This window comes from Pseudonaja textilis, chromosome Z, assembly GCF_049901715.1.
Source record: "Pseudonaja textilis isolate UNSWEBS1 chromosome Z, rPseTex1.2, whole genome shotgun sequence".
NCBI lineage: Eukaryota > Metazoa > Chordata > Lepidosauria > Squamata > Elapidae > Pseudonaja > Pseudonaja textilis.
In genome coordinates this window covers 6,838,198-6,859,028 of record NC_142008.1, presented here as the reverse complement: position 1 = coordinate 6,859,028, position 20,831 = coordinate 6,838,198, and the positions used below count along the sequence as shown (strand labels likewise).

At 36.1% G+C, this 20,831-nt stretch overlaps 1 protein-coding gene across 21 annotated transcripts in view; it reads left to right on the top strand.

The window, feature by feature from the left end:
- Positions 1 to 20,831, top strand: part of KMT2C (lysine methyltransferase 2C) — a 143,418-nt gene that overhangs the window by 85,297 nt on the left and 37,290 nt on the right. For 19 of the 21 annotated variants that reach the window (XM_087915758.1, XM_026719882.2, XM_087915762.1 and 16 more), the window contains 12 exons: positions 914 to 1,018; positions 2,848 to 3,029; positions 3,818 to 3,982; positions 4,913 to 5,022; positions 5,394 to 5,459; positions 6,099 to 6,311; positions 9,221 to 9,349; positions 11,304 to 11,423; positions 14,749 to 14,879; positions 15,601 to 15,787; positions 16,032 to 16,130; positions 16,927 to 16,974. In XM_087915758.1, the coding sequence (XP_087771884.1) occupies positions 914 to 1,018; positions 2,848 to 3,029; positions 3,818 to 3,982; positions 4,913 to 5,022; positions 5,394 to 5,459; positions 6,099 to 6,311; positions 9,221 to 9,349; positions 11,304 to 11,423; positions 14,749 to 14,879; positions 15,601 to 15,787; positions 16,032 to 16,130; positions 16,927 to 16,974 (1,555 nt within the window). The remainder of the gene's footprint in view (positions 1 to 913; positions 1,019 to 2,847; positions 3,030 to 3,817; positions 3,983 to 4,912; positions 5,023 to 5,393; positions 5,460 to 6,098; positions 6,312 to 9,220; positions 9,350 to 11,303; positions 11,424 to 14,748; positions 14,880 to 15,600; positions 15,788 to 16,031; positions 16,131 to 16,926; positions 16,975 to 20,831) is intronic. The other 2 variants (XM_087915749.1, XM_087915748.1) reach the window with 1 other exon arrangement.

Below are 20,831 nucleotides of genomic sequence, written 5' to 3'. Positions count from 1 at the left end.
AATCAAAATCACTCCTCATCCACCCACCCCTGCCCAAGTCCCCAGTAGTGGCAATGGGTTACAAAATTCCAGGTCCCTGTTAAAATGAGAGAGTGAAGGCATTCAGTCCTAGGACATTGTTTCACAGCCCACCCAAAGGCAGAGGTGGATCGATCCTCTGTGTATTAGGAAAGGGGGATGGATTGACATTAGGCATGTATTATCATGATTTCGTTACTCTGATATCCTGATAAGCTGCTCATTTGTCTTCCCTTCTTTGTATTGCTCCTGTATATTTTCCACAGCTATGGAAATGTTAGCAGTTTTAAAGTATTTGCTTTGGATAGATTTGCATAAACACTGGTGCATTTTACCATGACAGTGCTACTAAGTCTGTGATTTGGTTCCACATATTTTATTTTTTTATGTTTCTTACAAATACACTAGAGCTAAAAAAAATATGGCTTTCTTCTCTAAGAAATTTTTAATTGGATTACAGAGTATTATAAGATACAAAATACAAAAGTATAAAAAAGGGTTTCTTGATCATAACAGTTCACTCTATTTTCTCTACCAGAATATCAGCAATATGCCTTTCTATTTAAACAATTGTTCTTTCATGTATTATAAAAGAAATTAATTAGATTGAAAAGGGGATTTTAGTGTCTTACTATGTTTTTTTTTATGTGGCTTGGGTCTAAAATCAGCTTCACAAAAATGTGAAAATTTTACAAGTACTATATAGTGTGTAATAATGCATATATAGATTATGCTAATAAGTGACCACTATATATCTGAATCTTCTATAAGGCCCCTAAGATACATTTTAAAATGATAGATGAGGATATGTAGCCATCAGATGCTCTTGGGAGTGGATGGGGTTGGAATGCCTAATTGCTGTCTCTTATTTGAAGATACCTGTTTGATATTCCAGGATATGTGTGTAGTTTGTGGGAGCTTTGGACAAGGTGCAGAAGGCCAATTACTTGCCTGCTCACAATGTGGTCAGTGTTATCATCCATACTGTGTGGGTATTAAGGTGAGTGTTTGTATACCTGTTTATCCTTAAAAGCCCTGTGTAGCTTGGGTTTAGATTATCTATGGGAGAACATTTGCTTCTATATACTCTGACCCTACCTGATAATCCCATGGAAGTCATTTCACAGGGATTTAGAACCGAGCCCTTCTTGTAGCTTCCCAAGGTCTCTGGAATGCACTCCTTGCTAAACTGAGAAATGCTTCGTTTTCTTTTCAAAAACATAACTCCCTTATAATTTTATTGTAAAAATTCAGTTTTAACTTTTAGATTTTAATTTGATTAATTAATTTATTTAATGAATGTATATAGCTACCCAACTTACCCATGGGCAATCCTGAGCAGCTTAACAGCATTTAAAAAATCCACCACATAATAAAAACCACCATCCATCACCCATAACAGCCACAATACAGTCAAATCTATCTCTCGTTCAGTTCTGTCTCTATGTGTGGTCCCCAGGCCTGCTGACAAAACCACGTTTTTAGGGCCTTTTTAGAAAAGCAACTGAGGATTCCAACCCTATCGTGGGGGAATGGTATTCTATAAAGAATGGGTCACTACTGAGAAGGCCGCTTTTTGTGGTTCTGTCAGATGTACATTCCTAATCAATAGGACCTATAACATACCTTGCTTTCCTGTCCTAGTGGGCCAGATAGATGTAATAAAATGGAGGTTTATCTGTATTGGCAGGCCACTGAGAGACCTTAATAATGGCCAGTCATAAAAACATCAGTATCCTCATCTTCTATTCTACATCTAATTTTTTTTAAATCTTTTAAAATAATCCTTTATAAATATTTTATAATTTGTTTGCAGCTTGAAAAATATTTTAATGACTTTGTGTATATATACTATAAAAGTTATTTTGCAGCTATAAATTCTAATAATTACCTTGTTATAATGTTATTTGTTAAATATAATGTATATAACTGCCCTTTGCTGGGATTAACAATAACTGCTGTGTCTTATATTTATCAGACTAAATCTGGATTGTTAAAGATTTATGCAGAAATAATAAATTATTTGTTATTATATAAGCTGTTTTTTCAAACGTACTTAGTTTCACAGTAACAAGTTTTTATACATTCTACGTGAACATTTAACTTAAAATCTACATACATTTCATGAAAAGAATTTGCATTTTTAGAAGAATATATAGTTGAAACACTTGGTTAAAGAGTGCCAGTAAAAGATATTCTTATTGATTTTGGAAATCAACCCCCGCCCCAAATAACTAACACAAAAGTCCGACTAACTAACATGGATGATTCAGTTGTTGTACAATTTTTTAAAAAAATTATTTAAATGCACTTCAACGAATGTAATGAGAAAAAAAATTGAAGATTTTTTTTTTAGTAACTTGTTTTAAATAATTCGGCATGAGCCTGAAAACTTTCAACATTTAAAATGTCTTTGATTGTCAGGTTAGGAACTGATTAAAGCCCTTTAAAATTTTGCAATTTTATATAACACAAAGGATATGTTCCTGAATATAGGCAACATAGTAAGCATGGAAACCTCTTGTCTCCAGTGTTTCTCAATCTTGGTAAGTGAAAAATGTGTAGACTTCAATTCCCAGAATTCCCAGCTAGCATATCACTGTGAACATCAAATTGCCTCAGGAAAATAATGTCATTTGAATATTGTTGATGGGATCCAATGAAAGACGATAAAATTAAATGCATTCCCTTTTTTCATTACATTTGAACAAGTCTTAGGCTTTTTAAAAAATCTATTTGCAAAACTATTTATGGCATATTTTCCATCCCTTAAACTGACAATTTTGAAGTTTTAAGAATTTTAATTGCATGCTGCCTTCTTCTATACAGATTACAAAAGTGGTGCTCCACAAGGGTTGGAGATGTCTGGAGTGCACTGTTTGTGAAGCTTGTGGAAAGGCTACAGATCCGGGAAGGTTACTTCTTTGTGATGACTGTGATATCAGCTACCACACTTATTGCCTTGATCCCCCATTACAGACAGTTCCCAAAGGAGGTTGGAAATGCAAATGGTGTGTGTTTCTCTTTTTTTTACTCTCCATATTTTATGGGCTCAAATCAAATCTTTATCATGATTATAAACCACCTTATTTATCAAGGTTTTTTTGCTTGAAATTTAAACATGTCTTGTGGTGAACTATTTGGGGTTGCCTAACTGCAATCCATAAAGTATGATCATATTTTAACTAAAGTTCAAATAAGACAAATGGGAAAAACCATACATGCCTTCCAGTAATTGAGATTCCCAAGCAGAGTAATGTAGGAGCCTAAATTGAGAATTTATTTGCAAATGCTTTGGAATTAGAGATCTTAAGGACTTAGGGATGTATCTGGCTTTTAACATATATATTCGGGCCATTGGATCTGGGTGACTTAGAGTATTATGGTAGCCATGACAACCAAGAATAGTTGCAGCCGCATAGTACATTAATAAAAGAGTATATTTGCAGCTCAAGGTTGAATTATAGAGTCCTTGGTGATCTTTGAGCTTGGTTATTTTCTTGGAGACTTTTCATGACTCAATTAGGGAATATCTCCAGTGAAGATGCACTAAAGATGTTACCTAATTAAGTAATGAAACACCTGCAAGGAAACAATCGAGTTCAGAGAACACAAAGGACTCCATTTAGTACTTCATATTCTAAAATTAATTTAAATAGTCTCTTTAGTGATAAGATTTTGCATAATCTCACCTATTATATGAATGGGTTAATGTTTTGTTCATTGGAGAGAACAGAAATCTAAGCAAATGGTAATGTAAATACAAACTAAATGTTATTCATGTGCTTGTGTTTTGAAGGTGTGTTTGGTGCAGACACTGTGGAGCTACTTCTCCTGGTTTAAGATGTGAATGGCAAAATAATTACACACAGTGTGCTCCTTGTTCAAGTTTATCCACCTGCCCAGTCTGCTGTTGCAATTACAGAGAAGAAGAGCTTATTATGCAGTGCAGGCAGTGTGACAGGTTAAAATTTCTTTTACGTTGGGAACGAATATTTTTTTACTTGCTTGTTCATACTGTGTTCCCTTATATTTGTGGGATGAATTTTGATTTTTTTTATCAAAATGATTCTTCAAATTAGTTTCTGTTACCCAATTTATAAAATAGTTCAGTTTTTATCAAAGTTTTTTTCTCAGTCATGTTATTGGGGGTTATATAGCCATGACAGGAGCATATTCTTCAAATTCTAGAGTAATCTGAAGAAATTTTGAAGAATATTCTTTAAGTAACCATTAATTATTGATTGATTCTTCACAGCCATGCAAATAGATTGGTTCATGATGTGTCATGTCTTCCAATGGTACAGTATAGTATGGAATTAACAGCAATCCCTTGAACATAAAAACCACTAATTTAAAATATTTCTGCAGCTCAAAAAGTAATTGATAAAATTAGCAAGACCCACTTAGATTCATCTTTTTTATGTCCAACATTTCTTCATAATCTTCCTAACTTATCAATGTAGACAAGAAAAGGAACTAAATGACCTCATTCCAATCCCAGGGACTTTGGTCTTTTGTTATCAAAGCCATCATGGATATCAATACATCTACTAAATCTCAAAAATTGAGCTGTACTTAATCCTTCAGATTAAGTTTCGAAAAGCTTCCTGATATAAATCATCCACCATTTCCTGAACTAAAGAAGTTTGTTTTTATCAAAAACAAGTTTGGTTCAAAAACATTTTGAGATATATTTGAGAATGCTGGAATTATATAGCAACCCCCAGCTCAACCAACTGGCCCAAAAGGAATTTTAATAACTAATTTTATTAAACACCTGGGTTTTTCAGGAACACTGATCTTATTTCTCTGCAGGGACAATATTTGTATTGCATGATAAAATTGCATGTGTTTCAATCAACTCCTTTGCCATCTATGCTCTAATTTTCAGATGGATGCACACTGTCTGTCAAAATTTAAACACCGAAGAAGAAGTGGAAAACACAGCAGATAATGGTTTTGATTGCACCATGTGTAGACCATATATACTATCAGCAAATGGTAAATTCACCTCCTGTTTATCTAATAACAGCACAGTAGGATTTGCTGTAAAGCTTTTCTCTGACAGATGTTGAGTTAACAAAAGAGACAGCATTTTCTTTTGTCTAGATATTTTCTTAATGCTGTATAATCAGTAATAGAAAATGACATTAAAAATCTATTGTTTCTTTAGATCGACAGTTATCTTATAATATGTTATTAGAAAAGAAATGTGAAAATTTTAATAAAATTTTAATAAAAGTAAACTAAAAAAATAATTGTTTGAAGTAACAGACATGTGAAAACTACAAATTAAGGTTTCAATATCAAAATACTTTGCGGACTGCATAACTTAATTAAATGATAATTTTCATTGTTCATTTTTTTTCTAGTGCCTTCCTTTGAATTTTGTGAACCATCCATTGCAGCCCAAATTCCATTAAAAGCAAAGGAACTTGGTAACCATTAAAATTCTTCATTCTCTCCATCTAACATAGTTTCTACTAATAATTTACTGTTAAAGCTAGAATTATGCCTTAAAATTATATAATAAATATAATTGATTTTAACAGTTGGTTTTTGTTAGCTATTCCCTTGTTCATTTTTAAGCCCAGCTGATACTTTTCATGAATAAATGTTTAAGTCCTCCTTAATGGAAGTTAAATTGCTTAACTGAGCAAAAGATTTTACTCATAAAGATGAAGGCAGACCTTTCTCTGCTTGCCTTTTTGAATATGGTCTTTGAAAGGCAAGTGCACAATTTGACAAAAATTGGAGTGATTTATTCGGTCTTTATCTTTCCCCAATCTATTTGTAGTGGAACTTATTATTCTCTGGGTATCTCTTCACTTACATATGTTGAGTTGAATAATGTATGGAATAGGCTGTTTATAAAATGTTGTAATTAAATATTATAAATATAATGTTGGTTTTCCTTTGAAATAATTATGCAATCGTCTCTCTTTATCTAATATTAGAACAGATAGTCAGTCCTCCATGGTGTATTAATTGCAATATTTTAAAAATCCAGGAATTGTGCTTATAAACAAAATTATTAATAGTGTAAATTACTGTTGTGGTTCATGCCAATTTTATAGACCCACCGAAGACGTACACTCAGGATGGTGTCTGCTTGACTGAAACAGGGATGTCTCAGTTACAGAGCCTCAGTGCTATTGTACCAAGAAGAAAAAGGGCAAAGCCAAAGCTGAAGTTGAAGATTATAAACCAGAATAGTGTTGCTGTACTTCAAACACCACCTGATGTCCAATCAGAACATTCAAGAGATGGTGAAATGGATGACAATAGAGGTGATTGCTCTTTTCCTATTTTATTGAATTATATGTTAGAGGGTCTCTTGATGCACTCTGGAAGAAGAAGGAATTCATGGAACAAATCCAAAGCATAAAGCAGAAGACATTTGTAACAGGAATGATAGCTTACTTTAAAATTGTATTTGTTGACTGGGAAAAGTTCAAGATTTGTTGCTGCCTCAAAAAATCAGGGTGGCAAATGAACAAATGCCCAAGAGAGGAACAGAAGGGAAAGACTATTTACTTAGACTATATACTTGATCAAAATGGTGCTTATATTGGCAGCTGATCTGAGAGGCAGTGAGTGTCACTGTATAATTTTTATTTTCCTGAATATAGGTAATCCTTGGATTATGACCACTCATTCAACAACCATTCCAAATTGCAACAGCCCTAATCTTGGGGATACCTAGGATAGGTCCTTGGAATTCTGGCTATCATAGGGCAGTATCCCTACTTGGTGATTGTGATCTGGGTGCCTGGCTTGCAATTATGACATCACAGCAAGCCATAGTCACATGACTGCAATTTTTGATATTCTTTGCTGGTTTCCCAGAAGCAGAGTTAATGGAAAAGCCAGCAGAAAGTTGGAAATCCCAGTTTCTCATGATTGCTACTTATGGCATTGAGTGCATTCAAAGACACAAAAGTATTTAAAACTCATAATATCAGTGGATCAATGTTATACATTGATTCTTTGTTGAAATATATGAGTTGACCAATATTACACAGCAAAGAATTTTTTTGATTTACTATCATATATCATTTAATGAAAAGATAACTTGTCTACAAGTGTATCATGGTGTGGTTAACTGTATGTATGGGGCCGGCGCATTGTGCAACAAGGTCACATAGTGTAATAAGATTGGGACTAGGTTAGGAACTTCTGCCCTCGTTGTGAGTTGTGCTGGGGAGGGTGCATGAAGGGAGGCTCAGCCAATCTCATTGTACACATGTTGTACTCTGACAATAAAGATAATAATAATAATGTAAATTATTAATACCATAAAATTGTATCAGAAAAATGGCTGATGGAATGTCATATCCTAAAATAAGCATGCTGATTATTGGTTTACAACAACTTTCTAATTTTCTCATCGCAGATTAATATACTTTTTAGAAACAACAATAATGCATTCTGTAGCATTCATCAGAGTAAATCCCATTAACAAAATGTTATAGAATGAAATTGTTAAGGCACAGTGATGGAAGAAGCAAAATATTATATGAAGTCTTAAAAAAACATATCTGCCACAGCATGCTTTGTTCTTTGATCTCAAGTTCAATCGCATGGGTAGCATTGTCTGTCCAACAGAATCTTACTTTGGTCCAAGATCAGTTGATAAAAATTAGAAAACGAGAAAATCATAATGTTGCAATATTAGTATGAGGACTACAGCTGAATAGGAAGATAGTGAGAATAATATCTTTTCACTGTTGGGTAGCATTCTTGTCATTGACTAGTTTTTCCTTTCATTTAGAAATAGAAATTTCAGCTTTTTGGGTTTCCACTCTTAGTGCAGTGGGCAAAGCCATGAATATTCTTGGGAAGAAAGCTTGGCTTATTAGTTAGCATCTGACTGACTGTCTCTTGCCAGTCACATCCACCTGACCCACTAGAGCAGGGAGACAAAGAAAGTTGGGGGTCCTGTCCCCTAAGGAGGTACATCTGGTACAAGGAGGAGTACAAGGCTCTTCTCCGTGGTGTCTCCCTCCCTTTGGAACATCATCCATGCAGAAATTAGACTGCCCCCCAACTCTGACAGTCTTTCAGAAAGCCCTGAAGATGCGGTTTTGCCAGTGGGCCTGGAGAACCCAGAGTGTAGTTGAGCTCATCAAATGGCTTATTTAGTAGCGTGCTATTGCCAGGGGTGAGTGAGTAGTTCTAGATTGTGTGTTTAATGTTTGTAAGGCACAGTCGCTGTGAGCAAGTAGACAGCTATATAAATTTTCTAAATAAATAGATAAATAAATCTGCCTTGCTTAGGCCAATTTGGTTGTACTTCCTCAATGTGAGAGGAAGATGGCGAAGATCAGCTTGGCACAGCGGAGCTACAGAGTCATTGATAGAGGAATTTTGTTAGTCTGTCATTCATTGATCTAATGCCTAAACATTTTAAATACCTATTAATATCCAAAAAACCATTATATTACAATGCTCAGTTGTGTCTTAAAGCCTCAGCTAAATTCATTCCGAAGCTTCTTCAGGAAGTTGGCTTCAGTTATCCTTAACAAACAAATTTCCATACTTTATTGGAGCATGTTTTATATGGAGGTTTCTTTAAATACTGGATGGAAATTTCACTGGGTTTAGATGAAGCAGCAAAATTAAAATCTGGTATATGTACTTGAGAAAAAGCTAAGCCAATATTTAAAAGAGCTGTATTAGTTATTATCCTGGGACAATTAACAGCGCTGTTTGGGGATTTTAAAGCCCTAATTAATGTGAACATGAGTTTGGCTTGAATTAAGTTTGATTTAATTTAATCCATTATAATCTCTCAAGGCTTTTCTGGGATGTAATGGGGTGGTAATATTTATATATGCCAACCTTTGTACAGGAGCTCAAGGTGGCAGTGACAGTGCTCCCTCTCCTATTTTTCCCTTCAATGACAATCCTGTGAGGTAGGTTTTGCTGAGAGAAAGTTAGTGCCCTTAAATAATTTAGCAAGCTTCTATAACTAAAAGTGGACTTACTTCTGAGTTTCCCAGATACCAGTCCAGTGTCTTAATCGCTGTCATAATGCCTCACAAATAGAAAATGGAAAATAGAATAAAACTTTTTTACTTATGTCCTTATGATATGTTTCCCTCTCTTTTACTATTTGTAAACATACTCCGTAACAGCATTTAATCTTTTCTGCCTTTTAATAATCCTAGTATCTTTTTAACTTGTTTTAATTCAGAAGGAGACCTTATGGATTGTGAAGGAAAATCAGATACAAGTCCTGAACGAGAACCTATAGATGACGATCCTAAGGGAATGGAAGCAACCGAAGGGATCAAAAAAAGAAAGAGAAAGCCATACAGACCTGGTACATACTCCTTTCATATTTATTAGGCTTATATTTATTGGTTATATATGCATACATAATATTTTATTTAGAAATGAGGTTAGTTAAGTGTTGTTGAGAATTACTCTATCTATTGTATTCTGCAGTTTCATACAGTAGTTTTCATTTTCAAATAGGTAGTTCTTGACTTACATCCATTCATTTAGTGACCATTCAAAGTTAAAACAGCACTGAAAAAGGGATTTATGACCAGCTTTCGCACTTATGATTGTTGCCATATCCTCATAGTCACAGGATCAAACTTCAGACCCTTGGCAATAGGCGCCATCTGTTGAGGGTCCCAGGGTCACGTGACCACCATTTGTTACCTATTGAGGGTCCCAGGGTCATGTGATCGCCATTTGTAACCTACCCAGTTGGCTTCTGTGATGACCCGGGGCATGACACAAAAATAACAAAGTCCAAAGTAGAATAAATTCCCTTTAATGCCTCCAGCTTGGCCCCAGTGTCCAATTATCCTCGGCTGGATATCAAATTATTCAAAAAACAATCTACAAAGGGCAGAAATGCAGTCCGAACCCAAAGTAAAGATAATTAGAAATAAAACAACAACAACACAAACCACACTGAAGTAATTAACATGGCATGCCAGGATGATAAATTGCAGACTTTGAAAGTATAATGCAGCACCCACAGTTGGGAGGATGCCAAAATCCAGATAAGGCTTGACCAAGATAATGTATGCTTTGCATCCAGCAAGGAGCCCTGTGCGAACGCCCCATTTATATCCTGTTCTCCCAGCTGCAACTAATGAAAGCGATCAGGGCCTTCTTCTCTATTGTAAGCCACATTGCTCCCTTCTCCATTCCTCCCTGTGTGCCCTAGGATGAAGAGGGGATGGCCCTGGGTCTTCCTCTGAATGCCCAGCTGGACTGTGCCCTTCCCCCGTTTCTTCCACAGCCACCGGAGCCACACTCCCTCTCCCTGTCAACTGCTCAATCTCATCCTCAGAATGAGATTCCAACAAGGGTATGACAGCTTCTGACAAGAAGAGTCAAGAGTCAATAGGAAGCCAGGTTCACTTAACAACTATGGCAACAAAGATCATGAAATGGGGTGTAACTCACTTGACAATCGTCTGGCTTAGTAAGGAAATTTTGGGCTCAATTCTGGTTGTAAGTCAAGAACTACCTGTACTCCCTGATTATCAATATATATATGCCAAAGTTACCAAACAACAGAATAACTTTTCTTCTTCATCATCATCATTATTAAATAAATCCTCATAGCGTCCATGTAAAAGAGATATCAACTTATTACAGTTTGACAATCACAAATTTTGATGTTCGGGGGAAGCGTGAGGATTTTTGTCATCTGATATTTCTATTGATATATAGGTCATTGTTGGATTAATACGGGAAACTGTTGGATTTCTTATGCGTTGTATTGAATTCTTGCAAATGGGAGCTATCTCATCAGGCAGAAATTATAGATACTCAATTTTTTTGTTGATTCCCTATTATCTTGACCGAGGGAAGAATTCTTAGTATGTCTTTGTAGGAGGGCAGGCTGCCTAGGAAAGTGCCAGCACCTGTGTTGCTGTTGTCTTGCCTCTTTAAGCTTCTCCCTAGCCAGCATAGCAAGCTAGGCCATAAAAGCTGTGTTGAGAGACAGCTGGGTGTGGTTGTGCTGGTAAGAGGAAAGGGTGTGTGTGTTCGTGTGTGGGAATAAAGCAACTACAAAAATTAAATATATTTAATATCTAGAATTGCCTTTAGTAGTTTTATTATTATTGCATTTGAATGACATTATGTATTATATAGAAATGACTACAAAATATCTACACTCTAGGATGTTTCTCTTTATTTTAAAAAAATGAACTATAACTTAATAATTTAAATAACACAGTCGCCTGTGTGAGTTGAGCGGGCTATCTAAATTTTCTTAATAAATACCGTGAACGTATTTTTTATAGGCATTGGTGGATTCATGGTACGGCAGCGGAGTCGCACAGGACAAGGAAAAATGAAAAGAGCTCTCTCTAGAAAAGATTCTTCTGGTTCTGTATCTGAGCAAATACTCGGCAGAGATGAAAGTAGGCATCTAGCAATTTATTCTCATAGTTCTGTGTCACTGTCATGTAGGATAATTATATTTTAATTAATCAGTTACTTTTTTTAACCTAAGTTTTTTCCGAAAAGCTTAATTCACTGTCATTCCTGAAGACATTACATGATTGCATCCTTGTATACATTCATGTATTATAATTTGAGACAATTTTCCAGTATGAATTAAATTCAGTCAGATTTACTCTGAACATAAAAGTGTAGTTCTACAATTTTGTTAACCATTCTCACTTGAAACAATCTTTCTAGTTAAAAAGCATCCTTGTGGTAGTTTATTTATGCAAAGCTGGTGTATTATGAAGAGATGGACTTAATTCTTACAGAGAAGAAGTTGAAACTGTAGGAACCTTTGGGAAAGTGACCATGTCATGCTAGAATTCAACATAACACAAACACAAGCAATAGAATATAATGACACCACATTCTTGGATTTTAAAAGAGCTGATTTTAATAAACTCAGAGAGAACTTGGGAAAGATTCCATGGATGAAAATCCTAAAGGGGAAAACAACTCAAGAATCTTGGGAAACTCTAAAAAGTATGATCATAGAAGCCCAGACCAGCACAATACCACTGAGAAAGAAAAACAAGAAATCCAAGAAGAAACCAGCATGGCTGCACAAAGATCTCTCTGGCAAATTGAAAGTAAAAAAGAACAAGTACAAAAAATGGAAAGAAGGACATACAACTAAGGCAGAATATCAGCAGATAGCCAGAATGTGCAAAGACGAAGTCAGGATAGCAAAGTCTCTGAACGAACAAAGACTTGCAACAAAAGTCAAAGATAATAAAAAAAAGTTTCTTCCAACATATCAATAACAAGAAAAAAATCAAAGAAACAGTCGTTCTACTTAAGAGAGAAGATGGCAAGGAAGTAACAGGCAACAAGCAGAACTACTTAACTTATTCTTTGCATTGGTCTTCACGCAAAAAGAAACTATAGCTCAACCCACCAAAAACATAACTGTAAAAGACAGACCAGAAATAAAAGTTAAAATAAGCCAAACAATAGTAAAAGAACACCTGTCTGATCTTGATGAAAACAAATCACCGGGGCCAGATGGATTACATCCCAGAGTTTTAAAGGAGCTGGCAGAGGTCATCTCAGAACCACCGCACCATATCTTTCAAAAATCCTGGAGCACCAGGGAACTACCAGAGGACTGGAAAAGAGCTGATGTGGTTCCCATCTTTAAAAAGGGGGAAAAAAACAGACCCAGGAAACTATAGACCAATCAGCCTAACATCGGTACCGGGAAAGATACTGGAAAAGATAATAAAAAAACAGATCTGCCAACATCTAGAAACAAGTAAATTAATAACTAGCAGTCAGCACAGGTTTGTTAAAAACAGATCATGCCAAACCAATCTTATTTCATTCTTCAACATAGTGACTAAATTAGTAGACCAGCAAAATACTGTGGACATAATATACTGTATTTAGGTTTCAGCAAGGCATTCGACAAAGTAGACTACAACCTACTTCTTAGTAAATGAGAAAAAAAGTGGAATATATAGCACCAATAGATGGACTCGCAACTGGCTGACAAACAATACTCAACGAGTAGTCCTTAATGGGTCTAAGTCTACATGGAGGGAAGTAAGCAGTGGGGTACCACAAGGTTCCGTCTTTTAGGCCTAGGATTCTTCAATATCTTCATTAACTACTTAGATGAGGGAATAGATGGGGAACTTACCAATTTGCAGATGATACTAAGCTGGCAGGAATAGCTAACACCCAAAAAGATAGGCTCAAGATCCAGATAGGTCTTGACAGACTAGAACACTGGGCCATATCTAACAAAATGAAATTCAATATAGAGAAAAGTAAATCCTACACTTGGGCAAGAAAAACCAAAAGTACCCATATAGACTGCATGAAACCAGGCTCAATAGCAGTAACTGTGAAAGGGATCTTGGAATCTTAGTGAACAACCAGCTAAATATGAGCCAGCAGTATGCAGCCGCCGCCAAAAAAGCTAATGCAATCCTAAGTTACATTAACAGAGGGATACAGTCAAGATCAAGGGAAGTACTAATACCACTCTATAAAGCCTTAGTAAGACCACACCTAGAGTACTGCATCTAGTTTTGGTCACCACACTATAAAAAAGATGTTGAGACTCTAGAAAAAAAGTGCAGAGAAGAGCAACCAGGATGATTAAGGGACTGGAGGCTAAGGCATATGAAGAACGGTTACAGGAACTGGGCTTGACTAATCTAGTGAATAGAAGGACCAGGGGAGACATGATAGCAGTCTTCCAATATCTTAGGGGCTACCACAGAGAGGAAGGGGTCAATCTATTTTCTAAAGCGCCTTAGGTCAGACAAGGAATAATGGATGGAAACTGAACAAGGAGAGATTTAACCTGGAAACAAGGAGAAATTTTCTGATGGTGAGAACAATCAACCAATGGAAGAGAAGTTGCCCTCAGAAGTTGTGGGAACGCCATCACTTGAGATTTTCAAGAAGAGACTGGACTGCCATTTGTCAGAAATGGTGTAGGGTCTCCCATATGGGTGGGGGCGTTGGACTAGATGACCTATAAGGACTCTTCCAACTCTGATTATCTGTTATCTGAGATGCATAATTTAGTAAAGTTTATTGAAATGAGAATTGAAATACAATTTGTTTGCATTAATATAAAAACAGATGATGAACAGGGGAAAAGCAAAATAAAAATAATCCACTAGAAACAAATATTAGGGAGGTCTGCAGGTAATGTTGACTCTTCATTACTGCCTGGATAGGTTCCTACAATTTGCTTGGCAAGATTTTTCAGAAATGGTTTGCCATTGACTCCTCCTTAGAACTGAGGGAAAGTGACTGGCTTTGTAACTAAGGCAAGACTAGGATTTGCAGTCTCCCAGGTCTAGTCTTAATTAATACACCAATGGCTGAAATTCTAAAGAGAGCTAATGGCAAAGGGTGACCATTATAAAACAATACCTTTAAAAGACACCTAAAATATCTTAACATTGTATGTTAGGTATCTTTCTAAAAAGCTCTGCACCCTTTGAACTGTTAGTCTGAAACCCATGGCATAGAGAATAGGTCCTTCCATGGAGATTGCAGATGATGTTAAAGACACTTCCTTTAGAATATGGTGCCAAGTGTTTAAGAGTCTTGCATACCAATGCCACGTTACCTTTGCATCACTTTTACCAGATTTTCAGTTTCAATTTTTGCTGTTTTTAAATCGGAGAAAGAACTAATCAATACCCTCTTTCTGTACTTTAGCTCTGTAGTAGAGTGAAATAGGGTTTTAACATTGTATATGTTTGCTATTTCTAGATTGGAATGAACAACTCCCTGATACACTTGTTGATGAAACTATGTCTGTTTCTGAAAATATGGAAAAAATGAAAAAACGTTACAGAAAAAAGAAAAATAAGCTTGAGGAAATTTTTCCAGCATATTTGCAGGTACTGTCAACAGCTATGCAAAATATTTTCCCTAAGATCATTATTTGCATGTAGTAAATAATCTATCTGTAATTTAAGAAATTGCTTTATAATTTGTAATCTATTAACACTGGTGTTAATTTCCTTGTTCTATGAATATTATTTCATTGGTTTTCTGAAAAGTATAGTATTTATTTTAATATATTAATACATCATAATTTTTGAATGCATTAATAGAGACATATTAATATAACATATCAATAGTTAATTATAGACTAATTAGCTGAAAGAATGTTCTGTTTCTAGTATGAACACACTTTTGTTTGTGTCACTGAATTACCAAGAGGCAACAAAGTTTTTGAAATTTTATTTTTATAGTATTTAAATTAATTGCTTGGATTTTATGATAAATGAATGGAGGGAACTTCATAGAGGAACCTGTCTGATAAATACCTTCTGGAGAGATGGTGTTGCCCCACCCCAAACAGAGCAGAAAAGGATAGAGGAACAAATCACAAGTGAACAACATTAGCAATTTTATACACAGAACCATAATTGAGTTAAATATGAGTGTGTTTTGAAACAAGAGAAATTACATTTATTAACTATAATATTAACCAATAAGTATTTGAATCTGTTTCAGTTCAGATTCAGATTCAAATATAGGAAACCTGTGGCTTATAAAGACATTTCAATTAAATGCTTGCTTTTATTGTTTGTTTATTATTTGTTTTAATTCTAGGAAGCTTTCTTTGGAAAAGAACTTTTAGATACTAGTAGGCAAAGCAAGCCAAGTTTGGATAATTTATGTGATAAAAGCCTCAGCATTTCCTGCAAAGCAAGCCTGAGCACCAATTTCTTAGACCCATCTTCAGATCCACTTCTGAGTTCAACTTCTACTTCCACTCCCTCAAAATCTGGTGCACAAGGTACATAAATCTGAAGATATTTTCGCATGAGGTGGGCATGGGCACAGATCAGAAGAGGCCTTCCTAGAAGAGTCTTTTAGTAAAAGGAATACCTGTTTAATGTCATAGTTACTCTTTGGAGTTCCTTCGTTCAGAGGTAGAGATGACCCTGGGTAACTGAAATGTTTGTTTACTAAGTTTTGAAAGTTGCCAATCCTGATGGCATCTTTATTATGTTTGAGTTTGAGCTGTCTGTTTTTTAAAGGTACTCTGGATGATCCATTAGCTGCTCTTGTGCTGAACACTGAGGATGACATCCTTGGAATTCTTTCAGATGATTTAGTGAAACCTGGGGATCATTCAGGTATGATTGGAAAAAATGTTCTTTATGATGTTTATGATAGCTGGTTACTTGCAGTTGAAACATTCACTTAGGGCTCTTTTTGATTCATATTATGTTGTCTGAGATGACAAAAGGGAAATCATTTTGCTTTTGAACTTCCATATTTCTGCCTTGTGATCCCCTCAATGTACTGTATATGAATAGTTGTGGCTCTTAGGACCACAGTTGGGACCAGAATTTCCATTGCTATGTCAGGCAGTTGTTAAGTGAGTTGTGCCCAATTTTGCAACCTTTTATACTACAGTTTTTAAGTAAATTACATTGTCATTGAGCAAATCCAGCTTCTCCTAATGACTTTGCTTGTTAGAAGCTGGTTGAGAAGTTGCAGGTGTGGATCACATGACCTCAGGATGCTGCAACTGATCTAAATTCATGCTGATTGCCAAGGCTCCAGATTTTAATCATGTGATCATGGAGCTGCTGCAACAGGTGCGAGGATCAGTCATAAGTCACATTTTTCAGTGACATAGTAACTGCCAACAAGTTCAGGTCTACCTACATGTGTATTTGTTTATATGCATAATTTTAAAATATGCTTCTACTAGTCAAGGCTATCACCTCTTGCTTTGCTTAATACATCTGTCCTTTGTTTTTGTTTTTTTTATTGTCCTTTATTACTCTGGGGATATCTTTCAGTGTTTTTTCATATCCATGAACTATTTCAGCATGCAGCTATATACTTTTGATTTGTTCTTGCTTGCTTGCTTCACTTTTTTTTTCTTATAATCATCCATTTTATCTGGTTTGGATCCTGTAGGTCTTGATTTATGCACTTTCCAGGTTGAGAACTCCTCTTCCCCCTTTGGTAAGGAAATATTCAGTGGATGATCAGTATTTAGAAGTAGTTCTGTTTCCTCAGGGTTTCAGCTGATTTTTTAAAAAAATGCATGCATAGTGTAATAACTCTTCTGTTGCCTCACTTTCTTTCATTTTTCACTACTTTTGTGCAGAGTCTTGCGCAATGTAACATGCCTGTATTTATAGTGCACTTAGAAGAACTCGATTTTTTAATTTAAAGAATATTGTGAATAACTACAGAATTGTCTATGTGTGCATTTCACAATATCAAGTAATACATTTCTCTTGAACTTATTTAAAGCATTTCATGTCTCTGTTTAGATTAGTAGACTTTTTATTTACATCAATAAATATAAAAGCATGGAGGGGCAGGAACCTTCTGGTTTTTAATTTAGCTTTGGAATGTTTTTGCAAATGTAAGTTAAGAATGCTAGATGTAACGCCTAAGATTCATATTTTAGAAAAGAGATTTTTTTGACAAAAACTTAAACATATTATAAAAGCTCTAAAATTCCACAGTATTTTCATTCCTGGTAAGTGTTCTGCTTTTAGACATAAAAAGTCAGTCCTTTGAGATAGGCTAGGTCAGGAAAAGACGTACTGCACAAGCTACAAAAACACTTCATTGTTTCAGCAGATTATATTGGAATTTTGAAAACCTGTTTCCCTTTGCTCCCTATTTTATAAGGACAGTCATGTCAGGGTTATCTTGAATTTCTTTCTCTCTCCCTTTTCCTTCCTTAAGTGGCTATAAATAGTCCTAGACCTACAACCATAATGGAACTTACCCATTAGGCTTGCAAGTTGTTATGGTTGTACAGCAGGTCATCCTGTGACTGACCCAATTTCACATTCTTTTTTATTTTGTGGTGGTTGTTAAGTAAATCAGAATGATCATGAAGTGATCCATGGTTCTTAAGTAAACATCTCAATCATTAAGTAAACTCTTTATTTGCTATGTGTCATTTTTGCCAAAATCCAGAAATAAACGCTAGTATTCGGCAAAAATATTGTAAATCACAGGCACGTGAGGGCAGAGCACGGCAAACAGCTATAAATGCAGGATGGTTGCCGAACACCCCAAATATGGTCACATGACCATAGGTGGTAGGTGTTTGTCAACACTTTGGAATTGGGTTGTAAATATCTGAAGGTTGTCAGGTTGAATCACTGCAACTGGACTAGTTTTTTGTTGTTAGTTTGAGAGACATTTCACTGCCTGTCAAGACAACTTCCTCAGTCAGAGGAAAGCAGTCAGTCATTGGAACATACCAACTCCGGCCACCACAACCTCAGGGGTTTCTTCCCCAAAGTGCATTGCAAAATGCCGATGAAGATTCTCAGTCATCCAGGTAAAGTTCTCAAAAGTTGTCTGAAGGGTGAATCATTGCAACTGGACCGGGCTTTTTTGTTGTTTGTTTGTAAGACGTTTCAACGCACTTTGGGGAACAATCCCCTGAGAATGGTGTGGCAGGAATTAGTACATTACAACTCTCTGCCTTAACTGCCTTGTTCTGACTGAGGAAGCTGCCTGGTTGGGCAGTGAAATGTCTCTCAAGCTATTAACAAAATTTAGTGCTGTGGCATTGATTCAACCTTCAGACAACTCTACCTGGATGATTGAGAACCTTCATCGATGTTTCAGGTCATAAACACCTTTTGCGTGGGGTCTGTCATAACTTGGTTGCTAAGCAACTAGTTCTAAATTGAGGACTACCTGTTTACCTAATTAATGTTGCAGTTGTGGGATCTGTTGTCTAGTTTTGAAATAAACAATCACCAGCCAAAACTTCCAAGAGAAAACAATGCTAATTTTATTTACTGCTTTGCAAAGAGGGTGCCTCCACGCACATGTAGGTACAATGGACACACCCTAAATCATCAATATGTTTTCCTTATATTGTACATTGCCATTACAGATTTACCTCCCACCCTTTCCTCATTAGCTTAGTACTCATGCCGTCACAATCTATCCAAAGCATCTAAAGTGAATACATTATCTCCGCCCCTGATTATATCTCCCACTACTCTAATTCTATCACACCCTGCCCTTATTTATAAATCGCCTTGGGTGGTCCTAGTTCCTAGGGGTTGTCTCTCCTAGGAGTAAATATATCAGTAAATTCTGGTTAAGACCAGTTTTTAGCATAACAGCACCTTCTAACATGTAATTCTCAAGCTTCAGCCTAGCTCCATGATGGTGACCCTATGGCATGCATGTTGGAAATGGCATGCAGAGCCATCTCCGCCAGCACATAAGCCGTCACCCCAGAGTGACTAAATTGCGCAGGTGTGCACGCCGCCTACCCACCCGTCAGCTGATCATTGGGTAACTCCTGGGCATGTGCAGGGAGTGGGGCACGTGGAGGAGATTCGCGTGCATGTGCAAAAAGTGGCATGCGTGACGGGGTCGTACATGCATGCGCAGAGACATGCAGTGCACATGCGGGTGTTGTGCACACATGCACAGGGGCATGGGGGCTCCCGCGTGCATTGCCTTATAGATGCTGGCACGCCTGCATGCTCACACATGTGCGAGTGCACACTTTTGGCATGCGAGGAAGGAAAGGTTAGCCATCACTGGCCTAGCTCATGAGATTAGAAATGTATACAATGTAGTTTCTTCATAAGCTACTATGTCTTCTTACAATTTTGTAAAAACAATAGACTCTATTTTCCACACACTTCTTTTTCAACACTGGCATACATGATTTCTCTCTTTCTAGATACCACACACACACACATATACACAAAACCTATATACACACCTCAGATTCTATTAACTTGACTAATAAAACGTTTCTGCCTGGAAGAATAATTTTTCACCATCACTACTTGTAATACTTTCTTGCCAAGAAAAAAAAAGCATAAGCTAAAATATATTATCAATTTATGTATTTAATAAAAAACAATCAAAATGATTTGAAGCAATTGGCTAAATAGTTAACCAACTAATTTAGTCATATAAATCACCCTAAACAGTGAAATGGGCAGCACAGAAATTTAATATATTCAATAAATAAAATAAAATATCATGTAAACTGCTGCCAGAACAACTGAATAAAATCCAGCCAAATGATTTCAAACAGTGACCCATACGGAATTTCAATTTGCCAGCATTGCCTCGGCAGTTTAATAAAAAAGAGAGTTCCTAGTTGGTGCCAGTACTGACTCAAAGAACCTTACTTGGGTTTTCAATTAAATGGGTGAAAGTAAAACACGTCCTTGTCACATAGCCTTGAAGAGACCAGGATTAGGTCAGTTACAGAAGCAACGATGCCGCAAAGATTCTAATACAACGCAGCAGTCTGCAAAGGGAAGGAAGGACAAGGAGAAAAACCAGGATGAGATGCACAATAAGCTACAATCAGGAGCAGTCTAAGCCAGCATGTGGTTTGGTATTTGAAATAATTAGCAATTTTATAAGCAAAAGTTTTCCCTGAGCAGTAAATTAATGTACTAAGCCAAACTTGGGATCAGAATAAAAAGTTTTCTTTCACCAAAATGTAGTTTCTAAGCCAGAAATCATGACAGTTCCCACTACATCTTGTCTGACTTTTTAAACACTTGTAAAGTAGAAAAGAAATACAGTTTATAATCTTCCTACTGGTAGTGAAAACATTCATTTCTCAGCCTACTAAATAATTAGAAGTAATGCTACACATACCTGTTGAAAAGCATAACTGTTGTTTTATTATAAAACAATACTCCATAGTTGTAGTCTTTAACACCCTTCATCAAACAGTATGCACTATTCATGTCTAAATCATATTTAAAGACCCCGAGCTTTTTTAATCTTTTGAGTACTTCAGACATAGTTTCACAGCATCCATAACACAGTTTTCATTTGTTGACTGATTTATT